The sequence below is a fragment of the Ochlerotatus camptorhynchus genome, unplaced genomic scaffold, assembly GCF_037179485.1.
Source record: "Ochlerotatus camptorhynchus isolate MF236.1 unplaced genomic scaffold, CSIRO-AGI_Acam_v1.1 ptg000577l, whole genome shotgun sequence".
Lineage (NCBI taxonomy): Eukaryota > Metazoa > Arthropoda > Insecta > Diptera > Culicidae > Ochlerotatus > Ochlerotatus camptorhynchus.
In genome coordinates, this window is record NW_027041058.1 from 4,098,559 (window position 1) to 4,114,891 (window position 16,333).

Sequence of the window (16,333 nt, forward strand, 5' to 3'; positions counted from 1 at the left end):
TCTAATCTTTTTACTGAGGTATAACCAAAATAAGGAATTATGGCCAAAGCTGGTGCACTACGAGTTACAATCTATTCTTAGAAAGACGTTCATTCTAAAAAATGGATGAGATTTTGGATGTTGACCTTTTGTCCATTCGACCTATGGGCCCTTTTGACGTTCTGTCCTTTCCACATTATGTTCATTCGACTATTTTTCTTTCTATCTTATTTCATCGATTCCGAAGTAAACTTGAAAAAATGTGGTAAACTGGAAAAATTTAGCCCTAATCTAATGCTTTTGTGACAAGAACTCAGGGTATCAAATATTTTAGATGATCCTGATAAATGAAAAATCATCCAACTCATGAAAATGTATAGGGAAGTGCACCAGTATTGGCCATAGGTTCCTATTTTAGCCACACCTCAGAAAACCGATTAAATTACAATATTCGTTTCTTTTTTTGGTCGAAATGTTTATGAACGCCGATGAACATGGTTTGTACTAGAAATACTCAGAGGGAGAGATGGGCGGAAAGAATGTTTTGAGCCAAATGAACTGTCAAAATATGAGCCAATCGAACATTCCCATTTTCCGAGGATTTCTTATTCTCACTAGATTAAATTTGAGAGTATTGCAATCAAACAGAGATTCAATCACCTTTATACACGAAACATAATTATTATTTCTCAAATTAAACTAATTTTTGGAATAAAAAACAATATTCTAATTCTATTGATTAATTTATCTTCGTTGGTTAATTAATGGCACCAAGAAATGTGCAAAATATTGTGATGCAATCATTTATTATTTTGCACGTAAATCGAATCAAAAATAAAAGTCATTTAAAATGCTAGCTTCTAGTTAAGGTTGCAAGATAATTTAGGCAAGGTTGCAAAGACTCATTTCAGCTAAAATAATGTTTTTCGGAATAATAAAACCAAAAGATGGTATGATGGCATGTTTTACTTGTAACTTACAAGAAGAGGTTACAAAGTATGCGTTGGAAACATAAAACCTGTAAATTTTGCTTTCTATGAGTCACAATCAGCGATTTGCTGATCGCTGAGTGAGTGAGTGAGTGAGTGAGTGAGTTTGTGAAAAATCGCTGATTGTGACTCTCATGAAGTGAAATAAACAGGTTTAATATGTCAAACACATTCTTTGCAACCTCTTCTTGTATCCTACCAATTCAAAATTTGATCATGGCATCTAATTATTTCATAATTTAGAAAAACATTGTTTTAGCTGAAATGAATCTTTGCAACCTTGAATTTAGGTACAAATCCCTGCTGCCGAATTGTATTTTGTTTTCTCCGCCTATCTCTCCCTCTGAGTATTTCTAGTTTGTACCAACAAATTGAACGCAACTGAACATCTCAAAATTGTAAACAAAATTAAAATATCGTTAAGAGCTGTCCAAAATAGGAACATGTCCAATACTGGTGCGTTTCCTCTATTACATTAAAAGCCTGTTAATATAACTTCGCCTTCTTTCTGAGAACAAATGAGATTCAAACCTTATAAATATCCAAGAAATTTGGACTGCATTGGATTTCAAAGATTCAGTTACTATTTTTAAGAACAATTCTATGCTAATTTCATTGAAAAAAATTAAGTTAAATTTTAATTTTGTGCGTGAAAACTTTAAAAGGAATCAATGGAAAATTTAAAGAGAACCAAGAGAACAATTCTATGGTAGTTCTAGGAAGAACTCTAAAAGAGTCTTGACAAAAAATTCACGACAGAAGAATTTTATGGAACAATTAACTCCAGGTGTGTTTTCAATATAATTTTACACATTATAGAAATCATTACCGACTAAGGTAATTTTTTACCGAACTTTCAACAGCTCAACGTTCGGGAAAATTTTGACTCTCATTTGAAAAGCTGTTTCACTCAATTCTTTTTTTTTCTTTATTTAGGAGATGCAAATTCTAATTTCGAAACACTGTCAGCGTTGTTTAAATAATGGAGTGGATATTGTCGTGAAATTTCTAACTAATTCATTCAAATGCCTGAGTTTTACCGAAGTTCGGTAATAATTTCTAAGTGTGTAGGTAGTTCAAGGTCCGGTTTGAATGAGTATTCCTAACAAGATCTGAGAAGAATCTAAAAAGGGTTCTGATGTACGACTCAAAGGAAATTACGAGAAGAACTACGAGTACTGAATTCTACGGATAGTTTCAAAATAGTTCTTGGTCAAATTCCAAAGAAATTCTGGATATAATTTTTAGTGTTTTCTTAAGGGTTAGTTCCAAGATAATTCTGAGAAGATTACCATTAAAATCGATTTTTCCGGGTATAATTGCGAAGGAATTCTGAGAGGAGACGCAACCAAATTCCAAGAATTGTAAAGAGAAGCATTTCTGGAGCATTCTGCGAATTGCAAGTGATTTTCAAAATTATTCCCAATTATTATTCATGATTTCAGACCAAAATTTGATAATCTACTGTGTCCAGATCTCAATTTATGAAACTATGGCTTATCTTCAATCTTCAGGGTGGCAACTGGATTTCCAATTTTAAATAAAATAATTCCATGAGCATGATTTATTTTACGGTAAAATACTTACATGGCTTTAAAACGCGACAAAAAGTGCTGCAACTGCTTTACCAACGTGCGTGGATTGCTAATTTGAAACCGAAATTGTTGCTTGGGATGAGTATCTATGATATTTCCCGGCAAATCTAAATTCCCGTCTTTTCCTGGATTTCCCAGTTGCATGGACCCCCTGAGAATTGCGTTAAGACAGTTCATTTGAAAAACTAGCAAAATATCGTAACATGTTATGACTAATGTCCAACCTAATGATTTACACTGGGCAGGGTTAATTGCAAATAATCAGACCAATGTAATTTAAAAAAATGATGAGATACCTATGTCTCACTTTTCACTCACGTTCACTTTCATTTGCAGGCGAAGGAAAATAAAAGCATGCTCCTAAGCAAACACCTCCCACTGTTTGTTATAGCTGTTGGAAGTGTGGCTGGGATTATCTTCCACTCTCATGTGTTGGAGCCACGCGAAAGTGACATTCCATGTGAAGCAATAAAAACGAGCTTTATCGCACAGTTCCACACATATTTTGACAACGGAGCTCATTGCTTCTCCTGCTAGCACTCACGAAATTGGTTCGTATGTCACAATATTCCTCCCACTCTCCGTCGATTCTTGAGTGCTCGTACAGAAGTAGGCCTTCGCCACGCTGCGCCTGTACCGGCAACCAGCCAGTCAGCCAGCATAGAATGACGTACGTAGTTTAATTAAATTAAATCAATCGATAATCCCTACTTTCACATTACCGAGCATTCTGCTACCGTTTCGCCACTGACTCCGTTCTGGATGCGACGACGACGCCAATATGGGCGTCGTCTTTCGTGCTCTCATAAGACCGAGGAAAGTGAACTTTTATTTTTTGCGAGGCACATGTAACTACCTTGTACAAGCGCGTGTTTGTGTGTTATTGTTTCGGTCCATCGTTCCACACGGTGGCAGTCGTTTGCGCGACTTCGGTAACTGTGATATTAAAAGCCCCGCCAATGGCGTTGGGAAATGGTTATTGTGCACATGTGCCTTCGAAGTATTCCTGCTGCTGACATTGTGACACATGGGACTCACAACGGAATGTGATATGTATTTATTTTTAGCTCTTTCCCAGAGGGGCTTCCCACCACCAATAACCTCAGTCGTAACTTCTGTGGTGATGATAAGATCGATTAAAAATAACTACAAATTGAATCAATCACAAGCAGCTTCTAAATGGGCGGGGACTGCAAAATATCGCTATCAGTTTCAATCCGGTCATTCTTGGCGAGAAGGCGATGAAAAAAACCACAACTCTCGTTAGTCGATCCGACGACGACTGATTTATAAAAAAAAATACAGAGCGGGGAATGCAGCTTGACTTAGTAGGAAGTTGCGCAACCGAAACACGAACGAACGTCAGATGCATCTCCACCAGCCTTTCTCAGCTTAATCAGTGCCAACGGGTGGGCGTAACTGGATTCTGATAATAATTCAAGTTGCTTCAGTAAATGCTTTAAGAATACATCGTGGAAGGATGATTTAATGCGGGTTTTGTAAACTAGGGAATGCTCAGAGTCGAAGTATATACATTAGAAGGTCTGTTTCGATACGGTCTGCCTTGCTGGGGTTTCGAAGTGATGCTAATGTAGTAATTTACGATTACGGGTTGTGATGCTCCGTTTGAACTCTGCGTGTGGTAATGGCTGCACCTTTAACTAGGGTTGTGAATGATGATGATACCAGTCGGACAATGGGTAGTAATATATGAGACGCCGGCTAATTGTATAAGAATTTAAGGAAAAAATTCAGCGAAGCCACACTTTGTGAGTTAAGGAATACAGCTCTCATCATGAGTACATTAGTTTTTGTAAACAAAGGTCTAATGATATCTATACTTCGTCTATTAGTAAAACAATGTATTATGAATCCTAATGAGAAATGTAAGATTCTCATACAGTTGATGTAATAAATCACTGCTTAAACAGATTCTGTAATGCAGTCCTTCTTCTTCTTCGCATTTCAAGCTTATTGCATATCGCATATTAGCTTATTGCGTGCTCTCAACTTAGTGTTCTAGGTGCACTTCCACAGTTATTAATTGAGAGCTTTCGATGCCTGTACCATTTTTGCATTGGTATAATTGTGTGGCAAAGTCCAATCATACTTCTATGCCCAGGGAAGTCGAGAAATTTTCCAACCCGAAAAATTCCTAGACCGGACCGGGAATTGAACCCAGCCACCTCCAGCATGGTCTTGCTTTGTAGCTGCGCCTTTACCAACTGAGCTAAGGGAGGCCCCAGTCCTACACTTGCTAAATACAAATACGGTTATCCGATGTAACGAAAATGACAAAACCCAAATCCTAAACCTGTATCTTTAAATTCATAGAGAATCATGTTTTAGGATTCCAACTAATGATGATTTCATAAAAAAAAATCTCTCAAATCCATGACAAAATCCAATTAATTTTAGTTTAGTTCACAAAATTAACAGAGATTTTACCTTTTTTCAGTCACCTTTTGGGACAAGTTAAGATGTTTTGGTGTATTATAGGTTATATAAAAAATGTCACATCACCAATAAAAATAAGACTACCTGCAGGATAACCTGGAAGAATATTTGAAAACAAGTTTTTTTCTTCGTTTATTTGTTTTTCGTACTGAGTGCCAATGCTACCGTCACCAGGGAGGCATATCCCACACTTGGACACTACCTATCGATCCATAAACTCATGGATCGGGGACCAGCGGCTTTACTTCCCCCTTCCGAAGGAAGGCGTGATCAGAGAATTCAATCCTCGGGAAATCCCGGCGACGCCAAATCAGACCATTTGGGGTGAGAGGCAATCACGCTTACCTCTACACCACCGGCGCCACTATTGAAGACAAGTTATGTCGTTTTCGTTTTTACGGAGTAGCTACACCGGTTCTACACCACCGTACACCGAAATAATTTAGTGTGTATATATCGGATGCACCTTTGTTTACAAACTCGCGCTTATTCCTGCTTACACTACACCGTTTCTACACAGCAAAACGAAAACGACATTAGTACACTGTTCAAAGTTTGAAGAAGATTAACACTTATGTGCGTCTGGAATTGTTTGATTATATCTACCACGTTTTATTAAAATGGGAGCTGTTAAGGGTTCATCAATATATAATTTGATGTCCGTAAAAAATACGGCTGACCACAAACTTAACCCCAACTGCTCTATGTTCAATAAAACCTACGACATTCACATCCTGTCCAATCGCAACGCAACCCAACTTCTATGACGGAAACTACCACCAGCCCTTCCAATTACCGACCCAATCCCAACTATCCATGCGTAACGCATCCTTTGTAGGCATCATAAGCCTTAAAAGACAAAGAACATGGTACCTCCTACACAATGGGCACTTCCAAAAGGTATCCACAGACACAGCTGTTCACATGCAAATAGAGTGACGTCAAATTTGGACAGCGTCATTTTCCTGCTCCTGTTGATATTCTTTCTAAACTCCATTGTGTTCAAATTTGAACTTGGTCACCAAGCAGAATGGGAAATTCAAAACTACCTCTCTAACTAGAAATGCTCAAAACGTGAGCTGAATAACTTAATTCCGATTCTAACCAACGAGTGTGGTGACCACCTGGAGAGGGGGTGACCCCTGCAGCCTGTGAACCGCGGAAGCGTGACAGCCTTTTTTATTTTTGGACAGAAGTAAAGAAGGCCATTGTGTTTTGACGTGACTGCGCGGGAAGAATCGAGTTTGTTTGCAGTTTGGTGATCATCACTCTGCCGCGTGAAGAAGTGATGTGGTTAGAGAAAGCAACAACAACAACAGCAAAATCGACTCTCAAGAAACACACACTTCCAGTCGGAGTGTCGGTCCGGGCATGGATATGGATAGGAAGTGAGTGATTAACGACAGTAACAATGGGAACGGGGAAGTTATTAGCCTTAATTGAGAGTTGAACGGTGTATGTGTGTGCCGTATTGTATCAACCGCAGTCAGTTGCCGGAAATGTAAAAGCTGCAGTTTTCGTATGTAACGTATTTAATATACCTAATTTAATGGTGGTGAAACGAATCAGATTCTGCGAAGGAGGTTCAAAGTGTGGCCATACACTTGCTGCTCGGTTCGCTGCAGATGATGTTTGAGACATGAGACTACCCGGGCGGACGGACCGGTTATGCATGGCGTAGTCTTTAATAGCTACCAATTTGACATAATAAGAGCGAGCAAAATGTACGCTGTTCACAGCATACATGTGTGCTTCATCGAGCGTGCAATGCAGATTTTCGAGTGCATTGTATAGCATTGGGGTCTATAATTTTATGATGCGATGTCGCGTCTTCGCTTTCGAAGTTCGTTCGGATTTGCGAGAGAAGCGCAAAAAAATGGTCGTAATTTGTGTCACTGCTGTGGTGCTCGTATGTGTGTAAATTTACATAATCGTTGCCAATGAAAGTATAAAGTGGCTTGAGGGGAGCTGAGGAAGTTTATGTAATAGCATGTTTACTGAACAAATTATACTCTGTGAGAAGAAATAATTCGTAAGATGGCGTACAACATTCAATACATTAAACTTTTTTTTCCAAAATATCGAAATTTGTTAGCAAAACACAAAGAAGTTTACATAGGAATAAATACATAGTTACTAAGATAATGTGGCGATGTGCACAACATTAACATAAAACTTAGTTGAATACTTAGTATCACATCCGGATTCAGTATGCGCTCCTTCACACACCGTGTAAGTCACGACCAAAAATAAGCTCACTAATGAAAGTGAACCTCGGAACCCGTTTCGTTTCCCTCTCATAGGGAAAAAAGCGAAAAGCTGCAAAAAATTTCCTACACATCCCACCAATTACCCATCCAAACCAAACCGGCTCGAAGAAGGTGCAGCAGGCACTCCTTTTTCCCTTCCTGAGCAATGAAGGAAAAAGAAGCCGTTTGTTGTAAATAAACAAGTTTGATGATTATATCCCGTAAAAAGTATAGCGTGTGCGTCCTTTCCGCGCTCCCTGCGATCGACACGCTATTCATGCGAAGAGTTACACCTGTTTCTGACTGAAAAGGTGTTTCTGGTTTTCATTCGGATTGGAAAAATCCGGTTTTCAGTCTCGGTACATGTGCATCTACAAGCAATCGTGTAACGAATCGGAAGAAATTGAGAAAAAAGTGCACTTGACTTGCCCGTATTGTCACCAAAGCCTTCAAATGGCGCACAATTTGCGCAATACCTACATGGGGAGAGGTATTCCACACGTGCGGCAATTTTCTACGGGCGCACTCGCGCGCAGTGTCGAATCGTGATGTAGGATTGTTGATGCAAAGTAAATGAAAGCTTCCGTCTCGGTATCGGGCTCCTCCGGTTGTTGGATCGGATCCGAGTGTGGCGTAATCTAATAAAAGTGGTGGGTACCTATTGAAAGGACGTCACAGCCAGCAGCACTGAAGGAGGAAGAAAGGAATCCGTACCGGGCTAAAAGCAATTTTATCATTTCCATCAGATATCAAATTATCACTACTGCTGGGGTGGTAGGTGGAAAGGTACTTGGCAAATGAAGTAGTGCAACTTTCTTTCAGTTGATTTCTGTTAAAGTATTCGTCGCTTGTCGATGGTGAAGATGAAGCAGGAGACGACAAAACTCCATCAAGAATATTGCTTTTGCGGTAGGAATAGTTCATTGGAGAAGCAAAGTTGCTAATGAGCCCTAGCCCTAATTTGAAAATTTTACTATTTTTTTTTTAAATATAAATAAGATAAGTGTGCCAGTTTTTGGTCCTAGTGGTCCTGTAGTTGGCCCTTTCTAAAATTTCAATTTAATTAGTTCATTACCAAATTTATTTCGATGCAAGGTATGAACATCGATTTTGCCATATATCTACGCAAATAAAACCATGAGAATTTATTTGACGTTTAGGCCACAACTGGCTGCTAATCAGAAGTTCTCAAACCTTAGTTTATTGTGACCCACTTTAAAAAATTCCATTAACATGTGATCCACCAATATTTATTAATTCGAAAAACGCTTAAAATGCCCTTCAAAACGATAAAAAAAGCCCAAGGCAAATGACCTGAAACTCACTATATAAAACCATAAAACCCCGGTAATTGGCTGAAATGGCCAATCAGATCGAAAATTTGTTCCTGAAAACACAAACAAAAATTTGTTTAGAATTTTCTCACTACGAAGTGGTAGCATACATGTAAAATTTTCGCATGTGATATATCTCGACATCCTGATCAGATAGAAAGTTACTGTCCTGGACAAAGTTGTTCAGGAGGTCAAAGCCTATTGATTGATGCACACTAGTTCAGAATTTTCTCACTACGTGGCGCTAGTATACACGTGAAATTTTCGCATATAAAATATCTCGAGATCCTGACCAGATAGAAAGTTACTGTCTTCGGCAAAGTTGTTCAGGAGGTCAAAGCCTTTTGGCTGGTGGACAGTAGTTCATCAATCAAATCACATCAATCATCAAAGTAGTTCGAGGTATTTACCTTTGACCGGTAGATGACAGGGATGTTTGTCTCTTAGCCTCTCCGTTTGCATAAGAAAGCATTGTAGTCGATCTATTTGATATGGAACTTTCGGTATGATCCTATCTGGCATTCAAAGATCTGATCTAGCTTGATCTGCTTTTATCAAAACCAAATCCAAGACTGGGAAGGTGATTCCTTGAAAAGTCCAAAATTAGTGGCTGATACAATTTGGATCTTTTGCGTCCTAAATGAAAAAGGGACAAATGGTATAACAAGTTTTGGAGATCAAATAATGACAATCATTGGAATAGGTACACAACCGCGCGTAATCAGTATTCACAATCGATAAAGAAAACTCGTTGTGAATATGTTCAAAGGAAGATTGATCAGCATCAAAACAACAGCAAAGAGTTATGAAAAATTTTGAAATCTTTATTAAAACCTAGTAATTGCAAACCGCGGTCCATAACTTGTAATGGCACATTAGAACAGTCAGAACCGGAGATGAACCAGCGTCTGGCTGAAAATCTCCTTAATAAAGACAACCAACCAACAGTCAGAACAAGTAATTGCAGCTAAGTTTAATGATTATTTTGTAGACAGTGTTTCATTGATTAATCAATCCATTGAATTGGTCGATGAACCTGACGAAATAAAACAGCCAGTTAATAGTAATTGTAGATTTGAAGTTTTTCATCCAATTACATTAGATGAACTTAGAGTTATTTGTTTTCCATTAGGAAAATCGGCTGGAGTAGATAATGTTAATGCTAGAGTTATTCAAGATTGCTTTCATGTCATTGGTTACACCTTGCTGGACCTTATTAATGAATCATTACAAACTGGACATGTGCCACAAATTTGGAAGGAATCCTTAGTGGTCCCTATTCAAAAAGTTGCTGGAACGATTAAAGCCGAAGAGTTTCGTCCCATCAACATGTTGCAGTATCACATTAGAGAAAATTTTAGAACTTGTTGTTAAAGGCCAGCTGTTGGAGTATTGAAATAGTAATAGTTTGTTGATACCAGAACAATCGGGAAATCGGGAAGGTCATTCTTGTGCAACCACGTTGAATTTGGTATTAGCGAAGTGAAACGCGCTTTTGAAAAAAAATCTAGGCCCTTATTGTTGACATCCATCAAGCGCTTTGGAATTACGAGTAATGCATATAAATGGTTTGAAAGCTATTTGTCTGACAGAACTCAACGGACTGTTTTTAATGATTCTGTTTCCAGTCCCGTGGGGAATAACCTTGGAGTGCCCCAGGGAAGTGTATTAGGGCCCCTGTTATTTATTATGTATATTAATGACTTGCGACGTGTTTTACGATTTTGCGACATTAATCTTTTTGCAGATGATACTGTGTTATTCATTGCAGCTAAGGATTTAGATGATGCCGTTTTACACTTGAATGAAGATTTGCGTTCTCTAAGTAGATGGTTGAAGTATAAGCAGTTAAAATTGAATACAAGTAAAACTAAATTTATGGTAATTTCGCGGAATCGAGTAAATGAGAACGTCTCTGTTGTAATTGATGACGAGACTATTGATCGCGTTCGGGAGATTAAATATCTTGGCGTGATTATTGATGACACACTTAAGTTCAACTCTCACATTGACAATGTTATCAAGAAAATTGCAAAGAAGTATGGAATTCTATGTCACCTGAAAAACGATTTAACTATTGCCAGTAAAGTACACCTATACAAATCAATCATCTCTCCTCATCTAGACTTTTGCCCTTCCATTTTATTTCTGGCCAATGCAACACAAATATCGAGATTACAGCGCTTGCAGGGTAAAATAATGCGTTTGATTTTGAGATGTAATAGATTCACTTCCTCAACTTTGATGCTAGATGCCTTACAATGGTTGTCGGTGAAGCAAAGAATTGTATATTTGACTAAGGTGTTCATTTTTAAAGTAGTTAACGGTTTGCTGCCTCGATACTTGTGTGATCGAATTGAAAGAGGAAGTGACTTTCATAGATATACTGCTAGAAACGCGGCTGAAATAAGAACACCACATTTCTTGACTTGTGCTTCACAAAATTCATTATATTATAAAGGAATAAATGTTTTAAAATTTGATACCTAGACATATCAAACGTTCAGCAACACTTACAGAATTTAAAAGACACTGCATTTCACATGTCTTTTGAACAGTTATACATTGATTTTTTTTATGAATTGACATATTATGTATCTTGACGGATTATTTTATATGGATAGCTGTCATAACGACTTTTTTAATAATTATTGTAGCACTGCAAAAACTATTTCTGTTCGCCTCGATGGTGATGATGGAGTTTATAATATTTGATTTAATAGTAGATTCACTAAAAGAAAGTAGTCTACATAGGTTTGAGTCTCGCGCGCGTATTACGGATATAGAGGACTGAATTTAAAATTTGATAAAAAAATGCAATTTTGAAGCTTATTTGGAAGATACCTTGAGTTAGTAGTAAGTTTTCAAACCTGGTTAAAATGTCATATTTAATTATCTTAAAGATAAATCGTCCAGCTCAAACCTTTGTAGAGGTAAGAAGTGGGACCATCATCATCATCATCATTATACTGATATGCCCTAAGTTTTCTAGAGCACAAATCTCGGATATTATTGTGAAATCGCTCATGCAATTTGAACTCCCTTCCCTTGCATTGCAGCAAACGTAGAGCTCTCTTGAAATTCCGAGTTGGTTATGCTTAGCAGATCTAAGATTTTAAGAAACCCATTCCAGGATTAGGAGCAATTCATTGCAGTGCCTACAAGTTTTTGGAAACACGTTATTTTTACCGAACACCGCCACATTATCAATTGATGAGTGAATGTACTTAGTAAAATATTTTTTGAGGTTCAGAGATGTTGAAACGCTTTGTGTTTTGGGCTGGAAACTCTCAAGTCAGTAAAGGAATAATTGTGGAATCTACAATCTATCATAGATTTCGAAAATTAAAACAGGAAAAAATTAAGGAGTTGAAAATTATGGTACCTGAAATGGTTCATGTTTTCTAGAAACTTTGCTGGGGATTCAAGACCTATTTGATCAAGGTTTCCAGTTTTCTCCCGCAAATTCTTAGCACCAAAAAAAAACTGTACTCACCTAAAGTCTAAGCTAAGATTTCTTTGGTGCGTCGACAGTCTGGTCTTCTGGGGCGCCCCGGTTTGTCCGGTGCCGGCACCGCCACAACCACCGCCGGTGCGCCCATGCACCGAAGGCATTGCACTGCTACTACTGCTGCTGTTGCTGTTGCAGCTGATGCTGCTGCTACTGTTACTGCTACTGCTACCATTTAACCCAAGACTACTGCTCAGGCTAAGTCTAGGTTTGTGGAAACGACTACTGGCACTGGCAACGCTCCATTGGCTGCTGCTACTGTTACTACTGTTGTTGTTGTTGTTACTATTGGTCGGAATGGTTGACGACGATGCTGGAATGGCGGGAACGGCAAAGACACCGCCGCCATTGATCGTTGTGGTTGCAGCGGCAGCCGCGGCTGCCGCCACAGCTGCTGCCCCCGAAGGAGGTTTGTTCACTACTATACTATCGCCTAAACTATCACTCGATGTGTCAGACTTAGTGGTTGCCGTTGGTTTTGTTACTGCTTCAGCAGAAGGTAGTTGCAGTGATTCTGCTAAACTGGGTTCAACTATCGGGATGGCCCGATCCACCTGGTCCTCACCAATGACCTGGTCCTTGTCGGTGGATGCCAACTCCAGTTCTACATTCTTCTCGCTCGAAGGACTCTGGACTGGCGTAGTGGCACAGGAAGGTGACGAGCCGCCACCATTCGTTTCAACCTGATGGTCCCCGAGCACCACCAGGTTGTTCATCTTATTGCAGCTGATTTCCCGAATGTGCCGTAGCTTCTCGTAGCTACTGGGCGGATCTTGGGCAATTTTCTTCCCGCCCGACAGCTTCTGTTTGCCATCGTGCTTGCCGGAAGATTTAAATGCGGAAAACACGGAATTCATTTTCACTACCTGCACCACATGCGGATCATAAATCAAACACTGAATCTCACTGTTTCACTCCGAGGACAAATTGACGACAATTTTCGCACACACTAATCTTCCACGTTGAAACGCGTCAAATTTTCTCACCGACTACTCGACGACAACACAAAAAGCACTTTCACTCCTCGGTAGGAAATGGACCAAGTCAAGTGAGAAGAAGAAGGATCATCAATCGAACACAGCGGATAATCCTCTTCGTTGCACAGCTTCCGGCGAGAGCACGTCAAACCTCCGTACGACAGTGGCTCAGCTTGAAACCGATCAGCATCACTTCTTGTTCGCTCCCCAACGACCGTGCTATTGTCCTATCGGCTAGAATCCTATTGTTGTGGCTGGCCATTTTATCACCGACACTACTGTGGTCACAAGTCGTCAAAACACTATCTTCGACTTAGGCTCGCGACGACATCGACGACAACGGTCCAGAATGGCAGAACGAGTGGAGGACTCGTTCTCATGTTGATTTGGTTTTGCTATTCAGCTGCCAGTCCTGCAAACCTGCACCTGCAAGTAAAGAAAAAAAAACGAGGAAAGGTAAGAAAAGCGAACATTAGCACTCTTGTGAAGGTTTGAGCGGCGATTGGCAACGAGATAAGGGCGAATGAACGAATGAGCGAACGTGTATGGTTGGAACCTGTGTACATGTGCTACACGTGAAGAGCGCGACATCCGCGCGCGCGGGCCTCGTGCTGAATATGGACTGATTTTTGCATTCTTTTTTTTTGCCCTCAGTCGCTGAAAGATTACTTTTTTCGCTAGTAGGTATTATGTTTTATTTGTTTGGATTTGCAACAAAGTTTCTTTGTGCCCCGACCACCGAATGGTTCTCGTGGGATTTCTGTGTTCGCGGATGCATAAGGAACAATGGTACACGGCGGACAACGACGACGGGTGTTCAGAAATCGGAACGGGTTGAATTTCCTTTCTTGGACATGGGTGATTTTATCGGTGGTTGCGAGGAGGTTGTACTTTGAGGCAATTGATGCAAAATGGTGATGTTTATTTGGAATGAATCATTGGCGTTTGTGGCTGCGGCTGTAGGAAAATTACAGAGGAACACATCCATAAAATTCGATTTAAGTGAAACACTCAAGTACCTGCATGGCATTTTTGTTGACTGCCATCCGATTAAACCGAATGAATCAGTTGCATGGGATTTTCTTATATAATATTGAGAGGGCTACACCCAACCGGGGAATGAAATATTTCACTACAGGGTTCCATCAGAGATGTGCAAAAACTGTTACAAATCACCACTTATACAATAAGGGAGCATCCATTTAGTACGGGGTAGAGGGCTCACCAATGTGTGATAAGCGATGCATTAGGTATAGGAAAAATGTGAAGAAATGGGGGAGGGGGTTGATTTTCCCTAAATTTTTCGTGACGTGGTTAATCAGGGTGACCACAGAATTAAAAAAATATATTCCCGAGTGCCCAACATATTTCAAGACCAACAATTGAAAAGGCCTCAACTCCATTTTGTAAACAAACCTTGTAAGGCCATTTTCTCGCGAATCAAAACATACATTCGCAAACCTAATACACAATCGGGTGGAGGAGAATTTCCCCATTCATTGTTCATTTTGTTAGTTTGCGTCAGTGTACTTCAGTTCGCAACAAAATGGTCTTACAAGGTTTGTTTACAAAATGGAGTTGAGGCCTTTTCAATTGTTGATCTTGAATTTTCTCCGGTTTAATATTAACAATGACAGCAGAAAATGGTAACAACGGAACGCTGGCTGGCATGATTGACTTCAGCAATTGACTGGAGAAAAAACCTTCCCCTCTATGGAAAAGCAAAATACATTTTCAGGATTTTAGTTTATTATGTTTTTTTAGGTTGCAAAAAATAACCAAATTATGCTTCATAATTTATATAATTTTTTAAAGTTCAAAAATTGAAAGCAGTTTTAAATTTATCTAAATTAATGTTAATAAATTGATTGATTGAGTTGAAACATGACAAAATTATCAAGATTTTGAGACTGTTTTTAACATTCTTGAACTTTGCAAGATTTTTTACTTCAAATATTACTTAATTTAAAAAGAAAAAAAGGGATTCTGACAATATGAATCATTGGCAAGAGAATTATGGTAAGAATTTAAAATGAGTTTTGAGGATAATTGCAGAGAAAATTCTAATGCAACTTAGGGAAGTACACTGGAGTCGCTTTTTACGCGGGTGATACGTCCCGCGTAAAAAAAAACCGCGTAAATTCCGGAATCCGCGTAAAAAAAAACCGCGTAAATTCCGAAATCCGCGTAAAAAAAGACCGTGTAAAAAAAACCGCGTAAAAAGCGATTCTAGTGTATAATGATAAACCGCGTAAATTCTGATATCCGCGTAAAAAAAAACCAAAATCCGCGTAAAAAAAACCGCGTAAATTCCGGAATCCGCGTAAAAAAACCGCGTAAATTCCGAAATCCGCGTAAAAAAACCGTGTAAAAAAACCGCGTAAAAAGCGACTCCAGTGTATTCCAATGGAATTTGACAAGAAGTTTGAGAAGTATTGTAAACTTGTAAGGAGAAGTACAGTGTATCTCAAAATTGAGCGTCCTTAAATTTTAGAGAAAAAAACAGCTTTAAAAGCACAATTTAAAGAGATACGTTTCTAAATTTCTGGCTGCTGAATCATCATAAATTTATCAATTATTGGAACAATGTTGGGCTTATTTTGTTGCGTTTATTGAACGTAAGAGCTATTTGAGAAAAAACGCTTTTTCCTTGAAAAACCTTAATATCTTCAAATATAATGAACTAAACTTTTTGAAATTTTGCTCATTTTTAGTCATAATGAAGATCATTCATATTATAGTAATTTTACTATAATTTGCCCACTACGTAAAAAGTTGAAAATCGTGCGTTTTACTAAAATAAATCTAACTTCATACAGGTTATTCCAATAAAGTCCAAAACTAAAACGATAAATCAATGAACATCTGTTTAACCACCAGCTGGAATGTTTCAAAGAATGTTCCACTAGGGTGTACGCTCAATTTTTTGATACACTGTAAGTATGTGAGCTAGTAGGCTGGCCCACAAGTTCTACTTTTTTTACGGGCCAACCCCTAGATTTGTGCCTTTAGGTGAGAAAACCATTATCCGAAAGTTTCAGCTCATTTGGTTTTAAGATGAGCTGGCACCTTTAGTTTGAATTTTGTATGGGGAATTTGGATAAAATACATGAAAAAAATGACACCCCTACACTCTGTCCAGGGTGGCAAGTGAATTTCCATTTTGAAATTCCTGGTTTTTTCCTGGTTTTCCTGGTCAATGATTTAAAAAAAAAATTAAAACCATGTATTTAAAAACAATT

At 38.7% G+C, this 16,333-nt stretch overlaps 1 protein-coding gene across 1 annotated transcript in view; it reads right to left on the minus strand.

The window, feature by feature from the left end:
* The window catches only part of fwd (phosphatidylinositol 4-kinase beta fwd), a 259,693-nt gene that overhangs the window by 74,745 nt on the left and 168,615 nt on the right, over nt 1–16,333 (minus strand). Inside the window, exon 2 of the mRNA XM_065236870.1 lies at nt 12,100–13,517. Coding sequence (XP_065092942.1) covers nt 12,100–12,971 — 872 coding nt within the window. The 5' untranslated portion in view covers nt 12,972–13,517. The remainder of the gene's footprint in view (nt 1–12,099; nt 13,518–16,333) is intronic.